The sequence below is a fragment of the Nomascus leucogenys genome, chromosome 4 (genome assembly GCF_006542625.1).
Source record: "Nomascus leucogenys isolate Asia chromosome 4, Asia_NLE_v1, whole genome shotgun sequence".
Taxonomy (NCBI): Eukaryota; Metazoa; Chordata; class Mammalia; order Primates; family Hylobatidae; genus Nomascus; species Nomascus leucogenys.
In genome coordinates, this window is record NC_044384.1 from 114,578,013 (window position 1) to 114,603,266 (window position 25,254).

The following is a 25,254-nucleotide window of genomic DNA, read 5'->3' on the forward strand; positions in this document are numbered from 1 at the left end:
GAAGCAGGTTTTCTCCCAAAGAGAAGAAAAAAAAAAAAAGGGAGGGTGGTAGGCAGTGGGAGTTAACACACACTTGGGTGCTTTTAATTTGTGTCTTAGTTTTTCCCTCTTTCTGTGCCAGGCACAATGCTAAACAGTTTACGTATAGTGCTTAATCTTCATAACACCACTGCGAGGTAAGCATCAGACCCATTTTTCAAAGGAGAAACTAAGGCACACAAGTTTAAATAACAGGGTACCAATGCTGGAATATTTCCTTTATGGTTTATAGATACTAACAAATTTATCTCCTTTGGCTGACAAATATCTGTGAACAATATGGAGTATTGCTTTACATGTTTAAAAACTGTAATTGGACATATCTTTCTGTAACTGGGTATTTTTGCCTAATGTTATGTTGTTGAGATTTCTTTCTTTCTTTTTTTTTTTTTGTTTTTTTTGAGATAGAGTCTTGCTCTGTCACTCAGGTTGGAGTGCAGTGGTGTGACCTTGGCTCACTGCAACTTCCACCTCCTGGGTTCAAGCAATTCTCCTGCCTCAGCCTCCCGAGTAGCTGGGACTACAGGCGCCTGCCACCATGCCCAGCTAATTTTGTATTTTTAGTAGAGATGGGGTTTCGCTATGTTTGTCAGGCTGGTCTTGAACTCCTGACCTCAGGTGATCCACCTACCTCAGCCTCCCAAAGTGCGGGGATTACAGGCGTGAGACCTCGTGCCCGGCCTGTTGTTGAGAATTTTGCATGTTGATAATGTGGAGTTCTGGTGCATTCATTGAGGTTCACATAGCATAAAAGGCACCCATTTGAAATGTTCAGTTTAGTGGTTTTTAATGTATTCACAAGATTGTGCAACTATCACCATCATCTAATTCTAGAACATTTTCAGAAATTAAAAACCCCTCAAAACCCATAACCATAGCAGTTACTACTCATTGTGTCCTTCTTCCCACTCCACGGTAACAACTCATCTTTCTGTTTCTACAGATCTACCTATTGTGGACATTTCATATGGGTGGAATCATATAATACATGGCCTTTTGTGTCTGGTTTCTTTCACTCAGTTTAATGTCTTCAAGGTTTATCCGTGTATAGTATGTATCAGCACCTTATTCCTTTCTATGGTTGAACCATCTTTTATTCTTTGAGTATGGTTACATCAAAAATTAGTTGTCTAGTTCCCTAGAAGGCCATTTAAGTGGATTCCCATGCAACTTTTGTGCCCTTTTCTGATTCTCCTGTTAATGTAGATATATCTTTGGCCCCTGCTAACTCCTAATGGGAAGGGAACCACAGTAGAAACTTATTTGCTTAGATTCAGCGGTTTCCACTTAGGCTTATTGCTTTAGACGGTATACTTTCAATAACAATAGTATTGGATAGTCACATTTTCCCTTCACTATTTGGTAATAGCAATGGGGATACATATGCCCATTTCATGATGTTCTACCTAGACCATTGTATTCTATCTGGTGTTAGCAAAGGGCACATGGCCTCTAAGAATAGTGGAGACACCCAGGAAGGTCTGTGTTCAAATCCTATCACTTGGAGATATTTATTAGCTTCTCAGACCTCAGAGTTCCTGTTTGTAAAAGTGCAATTGTCTCATCTGTCTCACTGCATTGTTGTGAGGATTTGTTGTTGTGAGGATTAAATGGGATGACTTTTTTGAAGGTGCCTGCTGTATGATAGGCATTAAGTCAATGTCACTATTAATGTCACTTCAGATATTAGAGAAGAAATGGGACCCACGAATAAATCTCTTTGGAAAATCCTCTCTCCTGCTCTGACATTTTTTCTTAGTGTAATCCTCTCTCAACTGGGTATAAACCTGGGGGAAAAGGGTGATGGAGGCCTTGGTTGCTGTCCTTAGCTCACATGCAGCACTGTTTTTACCATGGTAATGTTGCTTCTGACTCTGTAAGCACCAATGGGAGAGGACAAGGTAATTCTGGTTTTCTTACCAAAGTCAATACCAGCCCCTTATGAGAGCATTCTAACAGCTCTCATTGTTTTTTTTTTTTTTTTAATTGAGACGGAGTCTCGCTCTGTCACCCATGCTGGAGTGTGCTGTGGTGTGATCTTGGCTCACTGCAACCTCCACTTCCTGGGTTCAAGCAATTCTCCTGCCTCAGCCTCCTGAGGTCTCATTGTTTATATTACATTTTTGCCTTGACTCTTCTTTGTGAGGTAATTTTCTCTAATATGAATATAGGTTGGTAATGAAATCCTACAAAACTCTCTGAGCACAGCAACATATCTCTGCCTTCTCATCCACTGCACCCGGAGAGCTCAGGGCTGTGGTGGTAATCAAATGGGAACTGAAAACAGGCTTGCAATTATACACACTGTAGGGGCCAAATCTGCTTCTCAGGAAAAACATGTCCCCCACCCCAAATAACCAAAAAACTCAGCCATGTTGTTAATTATCCAACTTGGGTTTTCTGTTTCATTCCAGGAATCCTCAATCTGGCATCTGGAGTGGTGGACTTACTTCAGTTCTATTTCCCAGAATCTTTTGATCGTCTTCCAAGGGATTCTGGCCTCTTTGATGGTCCCAAGCCAACTGTTCTGGAGTCTTGTAGTGTAAGCGACTTGGCAATTTTGCTACGAGGGAATAAAAGGAAAACTCAGCCCATTGAATTTGGAGCCCACCAGGTGAGGTGCTTGGGATTTTATGTTTTGAAATAAAAGACAGTTTGCAACTGAAAAAGTTTGAGAAGCTAAATTATACCACGAGGTAGCATTAAAAATATTCCCTGTCCCACAGTGGGTGAGTTCCAGAGATGGCTGAGTGACCAAGTGTTTCAATCTTTCCCCTGGCCTGCCTGACCATGTTTATGCGGCCATTTCTCTTTAAAAACATTACCTATCTTCCATAGAAATAGACTGAGGCTTACTGGGGTTTTCTCTGTAGAATTTGATGTTCTTTTGTTTTTCTTCAGGTAATCCTTGTGGCCAATGAAACAGCAAAGGAGAAAATTCCAGAAGAGCTGGGGTTAGCACTTGTGCTAACAATTTATGAAGCAAAAGGCTTAGAATTTGATGATGTCCTCCTTTACAACTTCTTTACTGATTCTGAGGTATGTCACACCTAATTCTTTTCACACAATGAATATTTATGTATGAGCTGAACTTCACTCTGGGGAAGAGAATTTGGAGCTGAGGGTAAGAGACTTTATCACAGGCTCCTGTTTGTGTTCTGGAGCATCATTCATTCAGTATGAGGTTGTGTGTGTTTAGATGTGGGTTTTGACATTAGGTGTGGGTTGTTTCACAGTGTGTCGTGGGCTGGTTCCCCCTGTGCCCTGCTCTTCTTTGGCTCTCTAGTACCCAAGTTCCAGTGTCCAGTTCTCATTAGCCACTGTTATCCTTGGCTCCCAGGGATGCCCAAGTTGGAGCAAGCTCTAAGGAGAGCCTTACAGATGAAGCCAAGGTTAGCAATATCCACCCTGTGATGACAGAACTGGGTAAGGTCAGTTCATAGATAGAGACAATTCCAGGAAGACAAATGAGGCTTGGTTCCTGCCCTCTGGATCAGGTAATGTGGGGTACAAGAACAGCTTCCTTGCATGGGAGACCCCTCTAGCATGGCTTCACTACCACTGCTTGCAGCCCATGCGGATGATGGTAGCCAAAGAGTCCCCACATTGACCCCCAGTGACCTCTGTATTGGTCCACTGCTTTCACTTGGCTCCTGAGTCCTTGTGGGTTTTTCTCCCCAAGCTTAGTTCAATATGGGTAGAGCCACCAACTCATGGCCATTGTCCTGGGTTTTCTAGCCACTGTTTTCTTTTTCCCACTATCTTTTGGGGGAGACTCAGGCTGGCTGCTGACTGTACTGTGGGGTCTTCTTTGGGGACTTAGCTGGCTGTGTCCCAGTCCTTGTTGCAGACTTCCTTTGCACATGATGCATGCTTGAAGGGGCTATGTTATACCCAAGTCAAGAGCACTGTTGGCTTTAACACTTTAAAAATCTGCCCCAGAACTGACCCTTTAGGTGGAGTCCTTCCTTTTTTTCTCATCATTTTTTAAATGTTATTTTGCCTTAATAGCACAGCTATTACAATATTGAGGTAGGTGCTTTGCAGTTTACAGAGTACTTTTTGAAGTCATTGTCTCACTCCACCAACCCTCTGAGGTTATATGTATTTTCATTACTCTCATTCTATTTTTTAAAATTTATTTTTATTTTTATAGCGATATGGTCTTGCTGTGTTGCCCAGGCTGGTCTCAAACTCCTGGCCTTAAGTGATCTTCCCGCCTTGGCCTCCCAAAGTGCTGAGATTATAAGAATGAGCCACCTTTATCTGTAGATAAAGCAGAAGGTCACTGAGATTAGTACATTTCTCATAGTCATAATGTAGATGGCAGAGCCTGGAGATGAACTCAGATGCTTTGAGTTCTAAATCTCTTTCCATTTTCCTTCCTTTTAAAGTCTCGCATGCGAATTGAATTCCAGAACCTTCCACAATTAGTGTATCATTGCTATTCCTTATGTACATTCCTTTCCTATTAAATTTTGCTAATAAAATCAGATGCACACTCATTAACCCTGGAACCATTTTTACCTCTGAGGACTAACTTTTTTTTCTAATGATACATCCATCGGTCATGGTTGGACTGAGGCTCTCCTAAAAGAGGAAGGGTAAGACTTTGTTGTTTCTGTTCTTTATTAAGTACCAGTTGTATGCTTGTGCGAGTAAGAAGCTCAAGGAGCTCTGGACTTAAGGATCTGTAAATTGTGGTTGGCTCTATTTGTGAAAGAAAAATCCAGTTATGTGTCTTACCTTGATCCTGGAAGTGGCGAAGGCTCAGGTATCTTGACCCGGGGCTCCCACCAATGGCTCAGGGAGTTGCCTGAAATTAAAACAATCCCAAACGGAATCTTTTGTAAACATCCACTTCATCCTGTGTACACAGTAAGACTTTGGAAAATACTTTGGTTGGGGTTCTTCCCAGTATTAATGTGACCGTGTATTCCCTGGCCCAAAGCACACTCTCAGTTTATCATTCACAACCTCCAGGCCAAAGGAAGTCAGTCAGCAGATGAGAGGAAATGCTTTCATAAAAGGAGAAGAAAGACAGGTCCCATATATCCCCAGCCTCCTGTGGTCTGGCTGCTTACATGGGGTTTCTTTCAAGGTAACTGAAGGCTGCTGAACAGTGATTGCTATTTGAACTTGGGGAACTGTGGAGAGCTCCTCTCTCTCCTTGACCTCTTCTTCCATCTCATTTATATTTCAGGCAAGCTCTCTCTTTGAAGCAGCTGTTATCTGGGCTTATATGTGGGTGGGTTGAGGGGTATGGTGCTTGTTGGCCTGGTTTGTGACTCTTCTCTCTGGAGGGTTTATTGTTACCTGTTGAACCACATGGTCACCAGAGCCGTCTCTTGAGATGTGAAAGGGACCACAGAACGGCTACCCCAAAGCTTTTTGTAGGATGTTACCTTCTTTTTGGGGGAGAGGAAGTCATTCTTCCAGTCACCCTCAAGCTATCCTTCTGTGGGGACTTAGAAGGGTAACTGCCATTTATACCTTGCCCCAGTGGGACCTCCTTTCTTTCATACTCATGGCAGTGGGACAGGAGGGACTGTGAAAACTACAACCTTTATGGGTTGTCTAATTGACCTAGAGAATAGACCCCTCAAAGGTAGGCTTGCTAGTAAAATTTAAGCCTTTTCCTTCACAACTGATGGTACCAAGAGAAGAAACTGGAAGACTTTAAATTTTCCTGCTTTTATTCCCCCAAATGCTGTAGGCCTGTATCCTTGCTGCAAGTACACAAGCGCACTCCTAAAAGGCCCCACCTGGGAAATAAAATATGTGTTTGATTCATGAAACAGGCCATTCATGTGCCATCTGAGCAGCTTTTGCTTCTCTTACAGCTGTTTTAAAATACATTGTTCTTCCCTAGCCCTTTCAATATTAGCCAGTCTGTATCTCATGCTACCTGCCAGGAGGATCCTCTCAAATGTCAAGCACTTGTGTCTTCTGCCTACTTTCCTTGGTAAACAATTTTGTTGTCTGCATAGCTTCACAAAGAGGACAGTCACAAATATGTCCTGAAGATTGTTTTAAACCTTCCAACTACTTAAGTGATTTCATGATTTCCAAACATGGTGATTAGTACTATAATCGATTAGTAGCATAACCATTCCTATTTAATAGACAGTGTTTAAGGCATTTAACCTTGTTTACATAGTTTAAGTGATAGAGTAACTTAAGGCAGGTAATAAACTCTATCCACTTCACCTTTTCAGCGTGCTTTAAAAGTTACATAGATGGCAAGTAGCACCATTTTATAAAAAGAAAAGTAAAGGCTAGGAGAGCTACTCTCATAAGACATAGGAAAGTATGAAATATGAAGTTTCTTAAGAATTCCGAATTCTAAATTCTGCATGTAATCTGGGCACTTCAGTTTTACTGGGGTCTGTAAACTACAGCCTGTTGGCCAAATCCAGAATACTGGAGGTTTTTTATGGCCTGTGGGCCAAGAAGGGTTTTCACATTTTTAGATGGCCAGAAAAAAAAACCCAAAGGAGAATAATATTTTATGGCATATAAAAATTATATTAAATTTGATTCAGTGTTCCCAAATAAAGTTTTGTTGGAACATGACACACTCATTCATTTACTTGTTGACTGTGGCTGGTTTAGCACCAAAATAACAGAGTTGAGTAGTTGCAAAGAGAGATCATGTGACCCGCAATCATAACAATATTTATTATTTGACACTTTAAAGAAAAAATTTACCAATGCCTGGTGTTTGTAGTCACTTTGGTTTTGGGGTTTGGGTAAAGGAAAAAAATGGGTAAAATATCGACTATTAAACATTGTACTAGACATTTGACACTGATAATCTGTTTTTATTTTCCCAACAAAGTTGAGTAGTAGTATTCTCATTTTATAGAGCAGGAGAATAAACAATATGTTCAAGGTTGCATAATTAATAAGTGGAAGAACTGAGATACAAATTTGTTCTGTCTGACCTCAGAGTCTACCTTGCACACCATAGCACTGGATTTTCTTCATCCTCATTTAAATAGAAAATTCTGCCATAAGTATCTTAACGGCTGACCCTATATGCATCTCTTAACCATGTTTTGAGAAGGGGTGAGGATTCCCCTGTCCATACTGATTGTAGAAATTCTTTCAATGAGAATAACTCCCTGAGCCCTTAGCATTCTTCCCTGGAAGTGGTCATGTGTGCCTGGCTTCTTAGCTTCTTGGTCTAGTTATGGGGGATTTTCACAACTTCCCTGATCTCTGCTTGTGCAAGTTAATCTCCCTCCTATCCACTCTAAGATCACAGGATGGATCTTCCTCAAAGTTGGGGTTGAAGGCCTGGTCCCCCGATGAGGCTTAATTTTCCATGAAGCTTAGGGAGGCTGTATGCGTAGTTCAAAAGCATATTCTGTTGGTCTTCACTTTTTTGTTGTTGTTGTTCAGGCTTATAAGGAATGGAAGATCATTTCCTCATTCACACCTACATCAACTGACTCCAGAGAGGAAAACCGGCCATTGGTTGAAGTACCCCTGGACAAACCAAGCTCTTCTCAGGGTCGATCTCTCATGGTGAATCCAGAAATGTACAAGGTGAATTTCTGCCATTTGTCAACACATGTACTTGACATGGAAGTAGTGAAAAAGGCTTGGAAGAGAAGATGAGAGGAAAAATGGAGCTTGCATTTAGCTGGTTTTCCTCAACAACAGGGAATTGAGGATAAGAAAGGGGGGGGCAGGGATCTCAGTATTGGTAAATTCCGTTTTTTTTTTAGTAGAGAACTGGGCTTGATGGGCGGACACTGTCTGAAAACGGAGGGAGGAGGGTTGTCCTTTCTAGTTCACCTCTGGAACTCAGCTTTGTTCAGAAATTTTGATGCAATCATAAGGTAGGTTTGGAGTAATTCAGTACTAGTGATAGTTATAGTAAAAGTGTATGACTGGTTTAATTTTTTAAAATAAATCACAGCAATTGTGTAAGATGTAATCTTTGGGATAAACTGAGTACACGGGGTCTGTCTGTACTCTTCCAGTGAGTCTTCCACTGTAACTTTCAGTGAGTCTATAATTACTTCAGAATTAACTCTTAAAATAATTATAGCAAAAACAGGAAAAAAAATTATGGCTGATTCAAAGGTCATCCTATACAGATGGCATGCTCACTTCCTGCTTAGGTGGGAAAGAGGTGGAGTTTCTCATAGCCTCACTGGAGCCTCACTTACCTGTGCTGTGGCCACAGTGAGCTCCTGGTATCCTGTTCTCAGCTGTGCTATGCTTCTCTAAAATTTAGTTTTTGTGTTTTTCCAAAATCAGAGTAAGCTCATTGAAGTGTGTTACATTGTAGCTACAGACAAATGGCTCATCATCTTTGTCCTCAATGTTATCTTTAGCTCCTCAACGGAGAGCTGAAGCAGCTGTACACCGCCATCACACGGGCTCGGGTCAACCTCTGGATCTTTGATGAAAACCGAGAGAAACGGGCTCCTGCGTTCAAATATTTCATTAGAAGAGATTTTGTCCAAGTTGTAAAGACAGATGAAAATAAAGGTAAGATCCTGTTAAAATACTCTCACTGTTGGAGGAATCATGTTTCTCTCAACCGTCCTTATGGTCAGGAATAAAAGGTGTAGTATTTTGAAAGTGCTTTCTTTCTTTTCCACAATCTTCTGAGAAATGGAAGTTGTTACTCATTTGCCAAGGTGCATGGGAAAGTGTAGCTGTAATGGGATTGGGAAGGTTAACCCCTTCAGGGAAGATCTTTTATTTGTCCTTTAAAAGTGGGGATTATGGACAGGGCTAGAGGAAATAGGCCCTTTTGGGAGAATACAAAGTGCTATGAGTATTTGTACAGCTGATTAACAGTATCTATCAAAATAAAGATGGTACATACCTTTGACCCAACAGTTCCACTTGTAGGGCTATATCTGAGATATTTGTGTTCAAAATCTCAAAGATACCTGCATAAATATGCTCATCACAACCCTGTTTGTAATTACAAGAAACTAAAAACAATCTAAGTGTCCACCAATGAGGGAAAGGCTAAATTTATTTCTTTCAGGGGTCTACTATGCAACCATTAAAAAGAAATAGGATGTGGATTGTCATTTACTGATAAGGAAAGATGTTCAAGATATATTGGGTGAAAGAAAAATTTAAAACAATATGGGTAGAATGATATAATTTATAAGTAACTTTATATTATGCAAATATAAAAACCATTTATGCGTATCAGTATATATCAGAATAGAATGTTTATGCACGTGTACGTATGTTTGTGTATATATAAAAATACCTATTGAAGTGTCTTTAACCATCAAACCCAATTCATTTCCTGAGTTTGTTTAACAAGAACTGGGTTTGTGAGAGTTCAGCTACTGAGTTAACAGGTTGTCTGAATCTGTTTGGTTTCCGAGTTTCACAAAACAAGGAAACTAAGAGTTCAGACAGTAAGAACTCTTAGTTCAGATAGTAAGAACCAATAGTTCAGATAGTAAGGAATTAATCAGAAAACTTATCTGTATTCAGTTCCTGATTATGGGTAACAAGGGTTTAAATAGCAAGAGTTTGGAGAGATAGCATGCGTATAAATTCATGTATACACCTATTATTTCTGATGCAAAACTGTTTATAGTGATTACCTCTGGTGCTAGGATTGGTGGGTATGGGGTTGTCGAGTAGATATGGACACCTTTTACTTTTCACCTTCTTATCTCTGTGCTATTTGCAGGGGTTTTTTTTGTGTATTTTTTTTTCATAATTTACAAAGGCTACCTAACGAAGTGAAGTTCTCCTGATACGATAACTGAGAAGAGAAATAATCAGCCCTTCATGAAGGAGAAAATTGTTGTCTTTCTTGAGGGTTAGTTGTCAAGTCATCTCCTCAAGGCCATTGTTCATTTCTATAAGGGTAGAGCAAGGAGCAGAGTTTGGCTTCTGGAGAGAGGTTTGTCCTGAACATTCCTCAGCCAGTTGGGAGGCTATTTCTGATTATTACTGATGGCACGGCTGGCGACTAGGATTAGATTTCTTATCCTAAGACTTGACTATTGCGATGGTAAAAGTCAAAGGCTAGGAGTTAAAAAACAAAACATAGCTTCTCATAAAAACTTTCTACCTGTGTAATGACATAACCTTGTTCAGGTCCCACCTTCTCTCCCAAAGGAAAATGAGTGGATTGGCCTAGCATGGGCATTCTCAATCTTTCCTGCAGCTCATCCCCCTTTATTCCCCAAGTATGTTCTGGCATCCACTATAAGAGATCATATGGCTGGGCGCGGTGGCTCATGCCTGTAATCCCAGCACTTTGAGGGGCCAAGGTGGCGGATCAACTGAAGTCAGGAGTTCGAGACCAGCCTGACCAACATGGTGAAACCCCATCTCTACTAAAAATACAAAAATTAGCCCGGTGTGGCGGTGCGTGCCTGTAGTCCCAACTACTTGGGAGACTGAGGCAGGAGAATTGCTTGAACCTGGGAGGCGGAGGTCGCATTAACCCAAGATTGTGCCACTGCACTCCAGCCTGGGCAATAGAGCAAGACTCCATCTTAAAAAAAACAAAAAACAAAAAACAAAAAAACAAAAAAACCCAAAGGTCATATAAGCTAAGTGACTTTTTTAAATTTAAAAATTCAAAATGAAAACAGATTACAATTTATTTTATGTTTTGGTAGCATTAAGAATGCAAGAAAAAGTGCAGTCTTAATTACAAATTTTAAGTTGTACATAGTAAAGTCTTCTAAAGCATCTGTTCCCATTGTGTTTGGATTGAGTATGGTGATTATGCAATTTGTGTTTCTTTTACGTGGCATCTGCAGAGTTCACTGGCCCTATTCTGAGGTAATGTGGATGGGGTTTTGCCGTGGGAATTAAATGTCACAGGGGGGCACTCATAGCAGCACATATGGAGTCAGAACAAGATGCTGAGAAGTCATCACTGTACTGCTACACAGCACCAGCAGAGGGCGAGCAGGGAGGGATCAGGCTGTGATGCTTAATGTGTTTTTGCACCTTCTAAACAAATCTGGCCTGTCTGCCTCACTCCCCGGTTGATATCCATTGGCCTAGGTGTCTCTGATTCCTTCAGCTCTGATTTGTCTGCCAGTATTACCCTGGTATTCACTGTATTTTGTGTGCTTCATGAAGCTGTGGCTCAGAACCTGCAGGGATTGTCACCCATTGTCTAGTGATACTCTGGGGGATGCAGGTGGCAGGGTGGGGGTGGGGCGCGGTGCTGAAATATTCACCAGCAGGCTAGTGAGGATAACAGAAGGGATGGACAGCAGGTGGTGACAATAGTCTCTGTCCACCAATAGGAATGTGTCAGATTACTTATTGTGATGAGGGCAAAGTTTGCACATTTGGAAATAGTGTAAAATTTTGTCACCTTTTTTTCTTGCTGAAGCCCTTGGCTGGGAGCTTGCTAAGAGCCACTTGACTTTGGGTTTTCAAGGAGGAATTTTTAATTTCTGTCTTCTGATTTGTAGCCATAGAAAAGGAAAGTAGACCAAAACTTAAAAACCAAACCACATCCTTTCTCCCCTCTTCCTCCTCCTTTCAATAACCTCACAAATGTGGTTTGTTAAGTTAAAATATATCTTACATGAATACTAGAAAGACAACACAGGTTAGTCTGCTCTGACTGCCATAACAGAATACTACAGACTAGATGCCCTAAACAACAGAGATGTATTTTCTCACAGTTCTGAAGGCTAGAAGTCCAAGATCAAGGTGTTGGCAGGGTTGGTTTCTTCTGAAATCTCTCTCCTTGGTTTGCAGCCAGCCACTCTGTGTCCTCACGTGGTCTTTCCTCTGTGCTCTCTTGCCCCTGGGGTCGCCCTGTGTTCTAATTTCCTCTAAGGATACCAGTGAGATTGGATGAGGGGCCATCCTAATGGCCTCATTTTAACCTAGTCACCTCTTTAAAGGCCTTATCTCTCTCCAAATGCAGCCCCATTCTGAGGTACTGGGAGTTAGGACTTTAACAAGTGAATTTGGTGGCTGGCGGAGGAGACGCAACTCAGCCTATAACAACAGTTTTAAGTGAAAGAAAGCCCAGAGAAGCAAACACACTTTTCTTTCTCATTTTAGACTTTGATGATAGCATGTTCGTTAAGACCTCAACTCCTGCGGAGTGGATTGCACAGGGAGATTACTACGCCAAGCACCAGTGCTGGAAGGTAAGGGGTTGGACTAGGAGCCAGGGGATGAGGGGTCCTTGTCACTGGTGCCCTTGTCAGACCTCACAGGCAGGTTTCCCATCATGGTGTTTGTCACCAGGAAAGGATGAGGGTAATGGTGCTTGTGCCACGTGTTCTGAAACATCAGGTCACCTCAAGATGAGGAGAGCTTCCTGTCCTGCTCCTTTTCTGGTCAGTGCAGGCATGACAACTCTTCATTTTGGCCAAGTGCCAGCATGTGCTGATAGATCATGGAGGGCTGTGGCCTTTGCCCCACCAAGGAATCCTTCTATATATTTTCTTTCCCTCCTGTAATCTATGCCTAAATGCTTTGCTATCATCATACTGCATTTTAAAGCAGTAAAAGATTGATCTGTTTGATTTTTTTCAAATTGATCAAACAGATTTCATTGCCAATCTGAGTCTGGTGAATATAGGTTAAGCTTTTTTATTACACTGCACTGACCAATTTCCAGTTACAAGCCATCTTAGTGGTCCTGAGCAGTTTTCTTCCAGGAAGTGTTATCTCTGCATCAGACCTCTTGAAATTTTGAAACCAGGTTAAAGAGCCACGTTGCTTTTCCCAAAGTCAGCATTCCTGCACATCACAGGGTTTTGGGTGGGGCACCATGGCTGGGATGTGTGTCTCACTTGAAAGAGTGGTGATGACTTCACCTGCAAGTTTTAAACACCCTACTAAAAGACTGCTTTTTTTTTTTTGCTTTAATCTAATAACAAGAAGTCAGGTCTTAGGGTTGGTTCTGCAGTTCAACAAAGTCAACATGGGCCCAGTCTCATTCCGTCTCTTCCCTGTGTCATCTGCAGCTTGTCTGAGATGTTCCCTTTCATTGGTTGCCTAATGGCTGCTGTGGCAGTTCCAAGTGCTCCATTCCCTCAGCAGCACTCCAAGCAGGAATGAAGTGTAGGCACTTTCTCCTCATTGATCTCTCTCTTTATAAATTTTTTTTTATCATGAAGTCCTCAGTGATCTTCCTTCTATATCTCATTGGTCAGTACTAGGTCACATACACGTTCCTAGCTGCAAGAGAGTCTGGGAGAGCAATCCCATCTGGCAATTTTAACTTTTTGTGGGCGGTAAGTTCCACCAAAAGGCAAGAAAGAGAGGAGGAACTGCTGTGGGTAACTAACCAGCAGTGTCTGACACCACAGGCATGACCATACTAAATGCACATTTCCCTAAGATTTCTCTACCCCAGGCACCTGGAGCTCCCCATGCATGCAGCTGCAGATGATGTTTTCTGAAACAACAACTGGATCTGGGTTTTGGAAAGATCACCATCTTTCTTTCTTCACCTCAGTGTTCATGTTAGGAGGCTTCAGCTCCTCAAATGTTACAGGAAAAGTATCTGCACTTTCTCTTGCCACTTTGGAACACTGTTTTGAAACAGTGTTTTCTACGGAGGGCTTGTCCTGCTTCTCTAATGATCCTTCTTCTCATTGCAATTTCATGGAGTTGGGCCTGAGTAAAGGTTCTGTGAAGTGATGAGTACAATGAAATCACAAGTTCAGGACTTAACGGAAGCCACAGTGTGAGGTTTCTGTGATCTGACATACCTGGAGAAGGAATTTCCAATATTTTCTCAGCTCCAGTTCTTCGAAGAGTTTTGTCTATTGTTTCAGGGAAATTGCTTTAAGTCTGTAGCGTGTAACTTACATCTGGGATTTATCAGTTACTTCTTGCTGCATGACAATTCTGAAACATAGTGGCTTAACACAAGTCATTTATGTGGCTCACAGTTCTATGGATTGGCAGTGCTGAGTTCAGCTGAGTGGTTCTGTTCTCAGCTGAGCACCTCATGTGTCTGCAGTCAGCTGGGCATGTCTGCTTCTGGGGGTTGGCTGGTTCTTGGCTCGGGGGACGGGGTGACTGGGGTTCCTGGATCACATTTCTTTCCTCCTCCAGCAGGCTAGTCTGGGTTTGTTCACATGATGCCTGAGCAGGGTTCAAAGAACGTGAACAGAAGCACACAAGGCCCTTGAGGCCTGGCCTTGGAACTGGCCCAGTGCTGCTTCTGCTGAATTCTGTTGCCAAAGCAAGTCTCAGCCTAGATCGGGCGGGAGGGTAAATAGGCAGCACTCTTGATGGGAGAGGCTGGAAAGTTACACTGTAAGGGGGTGTGGACAGATATAGGGAGGAGTAAAGAACTGTGGCCACCCTGGCAATGTATTATATGGGGTGAAAAATACAGTTTATGCTATTGTAGGTTTGGGTAGGTCTGGAAAGTATTTTCCTTAGTATGTAGTATTTAGCTTCAGAAGACCAAGCCTCACAATTTTCTTCACTGCCCATCCTTGTTAGAATTGGAAAGAAATACTGAATGTTTGGCCGTTGTTATGAAACCAAGAAATTTTTTTTTCTTTGGTGGGGCAGGGGTTGGGTGTTAGGGAGGGAAGGGAGGGATAATATGGGTAGCAAGTATGGGTCTGAAATTGGAAAACTATATAAAATCTTACCCTTTATTCCCTTCAGAACACTGTTGCTGTTACCCATATGTGTTGCCCATGGATATCCAATTATTTATCACTTTAAAAATACCTTTTGAATATTTGAATCTGAAATCTTTTTAGGGGAGCTGGTACAGATGAGAATGTTATAAAAAGCCTTCTCTTCACCTGACTTTATTTTGAAGGACTTAATTTTAAAGGACTTCAGGACTCAGGTGGTTTATTGAGTTTTTGGCTGCATGTCAATAAATGTTTCAGAACTATCACAGAAGATTCATTCATTCAACAAAAAGGGTTTTTAGAATACCCCTTTTCTTTCTCTATGTTCCTAGTCTTCAGCAGCTATGGGCCAAGCGTTACATTTAGATCCCAGGAATCTGATGGTGAGCAAAACAGGCACATAGAGCAATGCACAGCTCCAGCTGTTGCAGGTGTCACAGATGAGAGACCAGCTGCTCGCAGAACCAACTGTCCTGGAAATAGAGGTGTGGGAAGCCTTCTTTGAGGAACATAGCCTTGAACTGAAACCTGTAGAATGAATGAAGTTAACAAGACAGGGAAAGGACCAAAGAGCATTTTAGTTAGAAGGAACAGTGTGTGCAAAGGCCCTGCAATGGGAAGGAAATGGCACAGGTCACGGGAATGAAAGGAGACCCACACAGATAACATGAAGGGGAGAGTGGTCATCCTGTCCACCTTATCAGCATGTGCCACTTAGTCCCTCCCTTGACCACACTGAGACCTAATGTGTACGTGCTGGGCAGAATGTGAACTTCCTGCCCATGTATTGTGTGCTTTGAGACATAGCATCAGCACCCCTGTTTTAAAAAAGCAACTTTCTGCTGGCAACGATCAGGGTGAAGCCTGACTCCTCTGTGACATTTGTTTGCCTACCTTATAGTCAGAGGATTTGGTAACAGATCTGCATGCCCCAGGGATCTGGATGTATTGTGATATCATCTCTATCCCCATTTCTACCTCCAGTATGCATACTCCAGCTGTTCTGCCAACACTGCAAAGTAGCTGTTGTACTCACCAACTGGGTCAAAGCTCAGAAAAGCCACTGGGTAACTTTGGGCCACTTGCTCCATGGCTCTGATCTGAAGTAGCAACTATATACATTGAGAAGGATGATACTTATTGCTGTAGCTATTGGAAAATTAAATAAGGGTGTTACTATGATAGCTTGAAAAAATATGTATTCTGTATCTTTTCGATGGGCGCTTCCAAAAGATACCGTTGAATGTGAATACTGTTGGGTTTTATCCTCCAAGACTACTTTCTTTAGAATATCTGCACCTTCCTGCTCCTCTTTCTCAGATTGGGCTGGAGCAAGACTTCATGTTTTGTCAGTACAAACTTATAATGCATGCTTTAACTCTTGTTCTGTCTGTTACCTCCATTACCTTGCTGGTAATAAAACTTTTTGCCTATTCCAGGTTGCAGCCAAGTGTTACCAGAAAGGAGGTGCGTTTGAGAAGGAGAAGTTGGCCCTGGCCCATGACACTGCCCTGAGCATGAAATCCAAGAAAGTCAGCCCCAAGTAAGAGTCTTGGGATCACTTCTGGTTTGCTCCGATGAGAGCAGCAGGTTAAATATTGGTGTTGGGTCAACGTTCCGTGGAAATATTATTTTGTTTTCCTTCCCCTAGGGAAAAGCAGTTGGAATATTTGGAATTGGCTAAGACCTATTTGGAGTGCAAAGAGCCAACGCTGTCCCTTAAGTGTCTGAGCTATGCCAAGGAGTTCCAGCTCTCCGCCCAGCTGTGCGAGAGGCTGGGAAAGGTATGGCCCCTAGTCTACTGCTGCTCCAGGGAAAACTGGGCTTCACTTGAGCAGATTGAGGGGTAGGCTTGACCTCTACTCATAGCAGGAAGAGGCTGCAGTCTTCCAAGGAGGGAGACTGGCCCTGTGACTCTAAGGGAACCCTACTTTCACTACTTGTGCAAATTTTGAGGAGGCTCTGAAGACAGTATGCATGTGCGTGTGTGTGTGTGTTTGTGTGTTAAAGTCTGTGTTAATATTCAGGGCCTAATATTAACCACAGGGAAGCCAAATGCTCAAGCCAAAGGGAAGAAAGGTTTTAGAATACCCCTTTTCTTTCTCTGTGTTCCTAGTCTTCAGTCAACTTGGCTGAGTGGCCTGGCATTTAGATGGAGGTTCCTCGGCTGTGTTCCTAGTAATCACTCTGGATCTGCACTATCCAATTCAGGAATCACATATGGCTATTTAATTTACAATTTAAATTAATTAAAATACAATAATATTAAAAATTCACATCCTCAATCTTACTAGCCACAATCGCAAGTGCTCATTGTTAACAGAACATTTCCATCATTGCAGAAAGCTCTGTTGGACAGAGCTGCTAGTCTGGAACACAGCTACTCACAGAGTGGTCAGCAGGTTACAAACTATTATTTGTCTGCAGCAAGATTAACACAGAAGATAAAAGTAAGTAGTTAGAATTTTTTTATTGCCATTTGGCAATTCTTTGACATCCAAGTGGTGATAATCTTCCCATCAATTCATTTTTTAACGTATCAACTGTGATGGATCAGAAATTTAAAATGATTTGGTCCCTTAACACAGGTAGTTGGAGAAACTGTGCTTAAGGAGCTGTGGGCCATTGCATTTTCCCTTATCGGGTGTTACTATCCTGCAGGAGGAGAGGGGGTTTCCTTGTCTGTATGTGAAATATGGTGACTCCTGGGATCCTCAGAGCACCCTGGGCATTGAGAGGGGTAGGAGTGGGACCTACTGGGAAGTTTGAAGTGTGGCCCCAAGTCAGTGCGAAGAAGAGGATAAGGCCCTCCAGATGCTGCCTACCCTGTTCCATGTTTATTATGGGATGTGACTTCTTAGGATGTGGGAGATGGGAATGGAACAGGGATAGAATGCTGCTCTCTAGAGGCAAGAAGCAGGCAAGGCACAGGAATCCCTGAAAGGAAAGCTTTCAGTCTCGTGACGTCTGCATAAACATTTCTTCCTGTGGGTAGAATGCATTTGGGGACTGGGAAAAGGCAGGTGATGTGGCCTGAGGATCCAGATAAGGCTGCTGCCAAGTTGGTTGATTTGAATCTTGCCAGTTAGTTTGGGTGAGATGACCACAAGAAATGGTAAATGAGTAAGAGAAAGTGGCAGGGCCAGATCAGTAGGGCCTTGGTGACTGTGGCAAGGACTGGGCTTTGTTCAAGCATGATGGGAAGCCAGTGGAAGGCTTTGATGGGAAGAGTGACATGAAGCTAATTATCTGGATGCTCTGTGAAGAGGTCTATAGGGCAGCAAGAGCTGAAGCAGAAAGGCCAGTTAGAGTCTAGCATCAGCTTAGGTTGAAATGATAGGGCCTGGACTACTATGGTGGTGGTGGAAGTGGTGGGATGGTGGCACATCTGGGAAATGTTCGGGAAACCGAGCAGACAGGATTAGCTGGTGAACTGGATGGGAACTGTGATAGGAAGAAGAGTCTAGTAGACTCTGCTGTTCATGGCAAGCCCACCATTGGTGGGTATGGGGCCCAATCATTGCATGTTATTTTGTTCATCCTCTTCTTCACAGCCAGTCTCCATTTCCGTTCTTTTCTCATTGGTAGTCATTCTAACACATTTTTATATGTGCTCAAATGCATGCATTATTGAATGAATAGTGGTGTCTTCTCTACATATATACTTTAGGCTTATCTAGAAGACATCTTGCTCTGTGTTTTACCTTTTCCATCCCTTGCTATATAGTGTTAGGTCTGGCCATGCTTCTGACAGCCATGTATTCCTGAGTGGGCATCCACTGCATTGACGAATTCATTTCGTTAGTGATGCACTTCCAGGCTGCCACTGGCTCCTGGCTCCCACACACAGCACCTTGGCACAGTATGTCTTTTTAGGGTTCTGTGAGATACTTCTTCAAGATGTATTGCCAGGAGCAGGATTGCTGGCCTAGGGTATGCACATGCTTCACTTCACTAAGTACAGTCCCTTTGCTTTCTGGGATAGCTATTCCACTTTGTGCATGAGGGTTCTGCATTCCCCACATTCTTGGCCATAGTCAGCAGATTGTGATTTTCTAATTTTTCAAACCTGGTGGATGTATTTCACTGTGGCTTTAATTTGTATTCTTCTGATTGTTGGTAAAGTTGAGCATTTTTATTTATTTGTTAGTCATTCAAGTTTACCCCACTGTAAACTGCCAGTTTATATCCTTTGCCTAGCTTTCTGTTGTGTCTTGAGGAAAGTCTTTTTCTTGTGGTTGCAAGAATTCTTTTTGTCTAGACAGGCCCAGTCTAGTATAGTAGCCATTAGCCATGTGTGACTCTAACTTTTAAATAATTAAAATTAAATTAAAAGTTCGGTTCCTTGGTTGCATTACCCACATTTTAAAGGCTCAACGTTCAGATGTGACTAGTGGTTAGATCGTATAGCAAAGAAACAATACATTTTCATCTTCACAGAAACTTCTGTTGGACAGTACTGATCTAGGTATTTTTTTTTTAATTTAGTTTATTTCATGTGTCTTTTGTTGAGCAGTTTTAATGCATCAGTTTGATCTATCAGTTTTTCTCCTGAAATTTATGTTTTGGGTTTGATTATGTTATTTTTGTAAGTCATGTGAATACTCCTTCCACTTGAGTGTGACCTCAAGGTCACAAAGATATTCTCACACATTTTCCCACAATAGTTTCCATATTTAGGTCTATAATCTACCTGGGGCTTACCTTTGTGTGTGCTGTGAGGTTGGGATTTAACTTTCTTTTTCTCCCTTTAAATAATTGGTTTTCCTAATATCTATGTTATAGGGTTTTTAACTGGATTCTAACAGAAAGCAGACATATGACTATCCTCTTTATTACTTGTGGTATTGGTTTAAGATTAGAAAGTTAATTATGAATACTCTAAATAAAAGTAAAATTTTACTCTATCCTAGATAAGAGATGCTGCCTATTTCTATAAGCGAAGCCAGTGCTACAAAGACGCTTTCAGATGCTTTGAGCAGATTCAGGAATTTGATCTAGCACTCAAAATGTACTGCCAAGAGGAGCTTTTTGAAGAAGCTGCTATTGCAGTGGAAAAGTAGGTGGTTTTATTCTCTCCCTTTCCCCCTCCCTTCCTCCCACTTCTCTCTGGGGGCAGCCTGCTCTGGGTGGTGCTATCCTGCTGCTTCTGACATGGCTTGACCACACTGCTCTCTTTCCACTTAAGCGATGGCCTCAGTGCTGGGTCAGCAGCTCTTTGAGAACAGGACTCTGTTTTCCAGTCTCTAGAAGCTTTGACGCAGTGTCACAAAGAGAGGGGGCTGAGGGGGATGGGAGTATGTTATGAGTGTGTATATAACGACGTATTCTGACTTCCATCAGCATAATAAAAGGGAGTCCTTCAGAGCTTCATTAATCTCACAGGAACCCAACTAATGCACACCCGCTAAAAGAGAAGAATCACAAGTTGGGTAATAAGGGGAAGACTGGTGTAATTGCTGATGCATGTGCAGCCCCCATTTCGTCCTTTCTCATTTTATCAAACTGAACAGAGTTGTAGACCCAGATGATTATGATGCTTTTATGAGAACCAAAGAGATGTTTTTCAAGGATAATTTAGACTATGCATAACATTTGCCCTATAGATTGACTTTCGGATTTCACTCCCACTTGTTTGAGTTACACTTCCACTATATTTCATTAATTAAACACACCAATTCCTGATTGAAACATAAGGAATTTATTCATTATTATTATACTGGTAACAGTGTAAAATAAGGCCTTTGTAAAAATACTTGAATGCTTGACAAGTTTAGGTTTTATTTTGTAATATCTACATGTGGGAGTTTTATTTAAGTTGCTCTGCACTGTATTTTGGAGGAAATTTTCTATTGATTGGGTGATGGCAAGTTGACATTTGTGTCCCCTGTCTTTGCAGGTATGAAGAAATGCTAAAGACCAAGACCCTTCCCATTTCCAAGCTCTCCTATTCTGCCAGTCAGTTTTACTTGGAAGCTGCAGCAAAGTATCTGAGTGCAAATAAGATGAAGGAAATGATGGCTGTCCTCTCAAAGCTAGACATAGAAGACCAGCTGGTGTTTTTGAAGTCTCGGAAACGCTTAGCAGAAGCTGCAGACCTGCTGAACAGGGAAGGTAGGAGAGAAGAGGCTGCCCTGCTGATGAAGCAACATGGCTGCCTCCTGGAGGCTGCCAGGCTCACTGCCGACAAGGACTTCCAGGCCTCATGTCTGCTGGGGGCCGCCCGCCTCAATGTGGCCAGGGATTCTGACATAGAACACACCAAGGACATTCTGAGAGAAGCACTTGATCTCTGCTATCAAACTGGCCAGTTGTCTGGCATTGCCGAGGCCCACTTCCTGCAAGGGGTAATCCTGAGAGACTTTCAGAAGCTCAGGGATGCCTTCTTCAAGTTTGACACGCTCAACCACTCAGCTGGAGTGGTGGAAGCACTCTACGAAGCAGCGAGCCAGTGTGAGGCCGAGCCTGAGAAGATTCTGGGCCTGGCTCCAGGGGGCTTGGAAATCCTCCTCAGTCTGGTCAGGGCTCTCAAAAGAGTGACCAACAATGCTGAGAAGGAAATGGTCAAATCTTGCTTTGAGTTTTTTGGGATTTCCCAGGTGGATGCCAAGTATTGCCAGATAGCTCAGAACGACCCTGGGCCCATATTAAGAATAATTTTTGACCTGGATTTGAACTTGAGAGAGAAGAAAACAAAAGATCACTTTTTGATAATGACTGATCAAGTGAAATTAGCCCTAAACAAACACCTTTTGGGCAGGCTGTGTCAGATCACACGGAGCCTACTTGGGAAGACCTACCGAGGAGTCTGCATGAGGTTTATTGTAGGCTTAAAATGTGAGGATGAAAACTGTGAACATTTTCACAGGCCTCTGCGGCGTTGTGAAGCCAAGTGTTTAGTTCAGTCAAAAATGAACTTGGTGGCAATCAACGGGTTGCTTTTGGAAGCTAAAAAAGTATTCCCTAAAATCTTAGCAGAAGAACTTAAAGAAATTGATTATATTTTGTCTACAGATATGTATGGCCTTTGCAAGTCCATTCTGGATGTCCTTTTTCCTAAGCATTTCCATCAGAGAGTGTTGTCAGAAAACCCCATGGCATGCAAAGAAATCCTGAAACCAAATTACAAATCATTCCGGTTCTACAGATTTGCTTTGAAAGAGTACATCTACTTTCTGTTTGAAAATGAAAGCGCACGCAACCGCCGGGAATCCACAGACCTGTGGCTGAGTGCCATGCAAGCTTTCCTTCTCTCTTCCAACTATCCAGAGGAGTTTGAAAAGCTGCTCCACCAGGAGGAGGACAACTACAACAGGGAACTCAAATCTCTAGAGTCTGAAAAGGATGAAAGGGGCAGGGGGAGAGGCAGCAGGATAAAAGGAATAGAAGGGAAATTTGGCATGCTGGCACCCAACAGGGATGATGAAAATATGGACAAGACCCACCTGTGCTTCATCCGGCTGCTGGAGAATTGCATTGATCAATTCTATGTGTACAGGAACCCAGAAGACTACAAGAGGCTCTTTTTCCGTTTCATGAATGTCCTCATTAAGAGGTGCAAAGAACCACTCATCCCCAGCATTGGAAACACAGTGGCTCTCCTGGAGTTCCAGTTCATCCACTGTGGGGTGGTACTGGCCCGCCTCTGGAAGAATGTCATTCTGTGCCTCCCCAAGAGCTACATTGCACTTTTGCACTACTGGGAGTTCCTGTTTAGCAAGAAGGACAAGGAGCTTGGGGATGTGTTCTCCATCATTCAGGAATACAAACCCAAGGATGTGACAAGAGCCATTCAGGATTTCCGGTTCCATCTTTCCTACCTCGCCAAGGTGCTATGTGGCTATGAGAATGTGAACTTCAATGTCCTGCTTGATGCCTTCAGTGAAATAGACTATGTGGTTTCGGGTGAGGCTGAGCGGACGCTGGTGCTGTGCTTGGTGATGCTAGTGAATGCTGAGGAGATCCTGCAGCCGTACTGCAAGCCTCTCCTGTACCGCCACTTCCGGGAGATCGAGTCAAGGCTGCAGCTCATGAGCATGGACTGCCCTGGCCAGGTTCCCGAGAGGCTCCTGAAGGTGGTGAAGCGGGTCTTGGTGGCAGTCAATGTGAAGTCTGTGGCTGAGGCGCTGCAGGACCTGCTCTTTGAGCGGGATGAAGAGTACCTAATGGACTGTGACTGGCGATGGGACCCTGTGCACACCAAAGGGTCCATAGTCCGTGGCCTCTATTATGAGGAGGTCAGACTAAACCGCCTGCTCTGTTTGGACCCCGTGGACCACTTTACTGAACCCGAGTGTGAGTTTGGCCAGGATGAGATGGATGAACTGGCATTAGAAGACCGAGACCACGTCCTGGCCACCATTCTTTCCCAAAAGCAACGGAAGGCCTCCATACAGCGGAAGTTGAGGAGGGCATGTCTAGTGGTGTCTCTGTGCATCAGTTGGAGGAGAAGAGTGGGCACCCAGATGGAGCGTGTCAGGGAGGAGGCCAGGGAGCCCAGGGCTGGGAACTTCAAAAAGGCAGACGTGGACAGGACCCAGTGTGACCTATGTGGAGTGAAGTTTACCCGTGGCCCAGAGAACTATTTCAGCCCCAGCAAATCATTTGAGGGGGCAACTTCCGAGGTGGCAGTCCTTTCCAGGGCTGAGCTGGAAAGAGAGGAGTGTCAGGAGAGGAACAGCGAGTCTTACGAGCAGCACATCCATCTAGAACACCACCAGAGGCAGCAAGTGGCCTACCAGAAATACTCAGAATTTTTCCACGAGAAGGTGGACCCGGCCATTGATGAAGGCAAGCTGGTAGTGCAGGACATCGAGCAAAGTGTATGGATCCACAGTCACGTGGGCTCCAAGGAGCACAGCCATATGCTGCAGAAGGTCCAGGAGCACATCAAGAGGGTTTCAGATATGGTGGAGGACCTCTACAGGCGGAAGGCCTGGGCTGGTGGTAAGGGTCTGCAGAGATGGGGGCCCAGGCGGAGTGAGACTTGGGCTCCGAGGACATTTCTCAGGGTTAAATTCCTTGTAGTGGCTTCTGACTTGGGGATGGTGGAATCTTGGCCTTAGAAGAAATACAAATGAGGAATGTATATTCTCAAGTTATAGCAAACCTCATTGTTTGGATTACCCCTCCCCCAGTTAAAAGTTTGTCATTATCCTTGACTTGGGATGGTTTCCCCAGGTACTCCAGAAACTTGCATGCTCTTGTACTCTAGAAACTTGCATGCCTCTTCCTACAGAGGGTTAAAAGCTTGTGTAGAATGAATCACTTTCTCTCCTGGCAGTCAGAATGATTCTTGCCAGAATAATCTTCTGTGGAGAAGATATAGGGAAAATGTTTAAAGTGTTGAGAAAACTCTTTAAAGTTCTCTTGATCCATTCATCCCCTGACTAAGAGCTGGAAGTGTGTAGCTGGTCTAGCTGGTCTCTTCCTTTTAGGAGGGTCTTTAAGTCATACCCAGTGTGAGCCTTTAATAGAATTCTTATGTTATTTTAGAATCAGATTTCTCGTTTTTTTTTTTTTTTTAAATAGAGATGGAGTCTCACTGTATCACCTAGGCTGGAGTGCAGTGGCGTGATCTTGGCTCGCCGCAACCTCCACTTCCTGGGTTCAAATGATTCACCTGCCTCAGCCTCCCAAGTAGCTGGGATTACAGGTGCCCATCACCATGCACAGCTAATTTTTGTATTTTCAGTAAAGACGTGGTTTCACCATGTTGGCCAGGCTGGTCTCAAACTCCTGACCCCAGGTAATCTGCCTGCCTTGGTGTCCCAAGGTGCTGGGATTATAGTTCCCTGGCTTTTTTACTAGCTACTTCTTATCAACACTGAGTAGAAGTTATGTATAAACTTAGTGAAATTGAATATTTTAAAACGTTCCATAATTCAGATACTCTTTCCAGTTTAAGGTTTAATGACATTTTGGACACAAGTGTCTTAGAAAGGTTTGCAGTTGTGGCAGTCTCTATAGACATACAGTAATGGCATCAGGCTAGCCTTTAGTTGTAGTTTATGCTTGTAGCAGCAGAAGGCAGCTTTGGGTCCCTTACCCCATAAGGAGGGCTCTTTTCAGGGAAAACATAGAGACGAGCTCTTGGGACGTGGGGGCTTTGGGTCTAGTAATTGGTGTTCTAGTTCCTGCAATGGCATCTTTACTCGGAGCCCTGTTCTTTGGTTTCTGAAGCGGAGGAGGCGATGACTCGGCTGGTCAACATTCTGATCCTGTCAGTCAGGGATGCACGAGACTGGTTGATGAAAACAGAGACCCGCTTAAAGAAGGAAGGTAGGGAGTCTTGATTCTGGGGACAGGTAACACTTTGGGTCCTGTGGTTCTTATTACTCCTGGCTCCCGGGGGGAATCTGAAGTGGGGCGGCCCAGTGATGTCAGTAGTGGACTCTCGCTGTCTAGGAGCATCACCTCCAGTGACTCAAATTACTGGCAACATAATATCTGCGTTTTCTTATCTGATTATGAGGGCCATTATTCTGGGCACGTGTTAGTTGCCATAAACCTCTTGCTGTTCATGAGCTGTTACTGATAATGCTCAGTCACTGCACATACTCAATACAGTGACTCCCAAGGATGGACAAAGCATTGCAAAGCTGTGCTTTCT

At 43.1% G+C, this 25,254-nt stretch overlaps 1 protein-coding gene across 2 annotated transcripts in view; it reads left to right on the top strand.

Moving 5' to 3' along the window:
* TRANK1 (tetratricopeptide repeat and ankyrin repeat containing 1) overlaps window positions 1-25,254 on the top strand; it is a 124,602-nt gene that overhangs the window by 90,110 nt on the left and 9,238 nt on the right. For both annotated transcript variants that reach the window (XR_004029793.1, XM_030812149.1), the window contains exons 14-23: window positions 2,454-2,653; window positions 2,941-3,078; window positions 7,447-7,593; window positions 8,391-8,547; window positions 12,088-12,176; window positions 16,082-16,185; window positions 16,294-16,426; window positions 19,556-19,701; window positions 20,542-23,588; window positions 24,825-24,923. Coding sequence is in view for 1 of the 2 variants with exons in the window: in XM_030812149.1 (XP_030668009.1) it covers window positions 2,454-2,653; window positions 2,941-3,078; window positions 7,447-7,593; window positions 8,391-8,547; window positions 12,088-12,176; window positions 16,082-16,185; window positions 16,294-16,426; window positions 19,556-19,701; window positions 20,542-23,588; window positions 24,825-24,923 (4,260 nt within the window). In the remaining variant the exon portion in view is untranslated. The remainder of the gene's footprint in view (window positions 1-2,453; window positions 2,654-2,940; window positions 3,079-7,446; window positions 7,594-8,390; window positions 8,548-12,087; window positions 12,177-16,081; window positions 16,186-16,293; window positions 16,427-19,555; window positions 19,702-20,541; window positions 23,589-24,824; window positions 24,924-25,254) is intronic.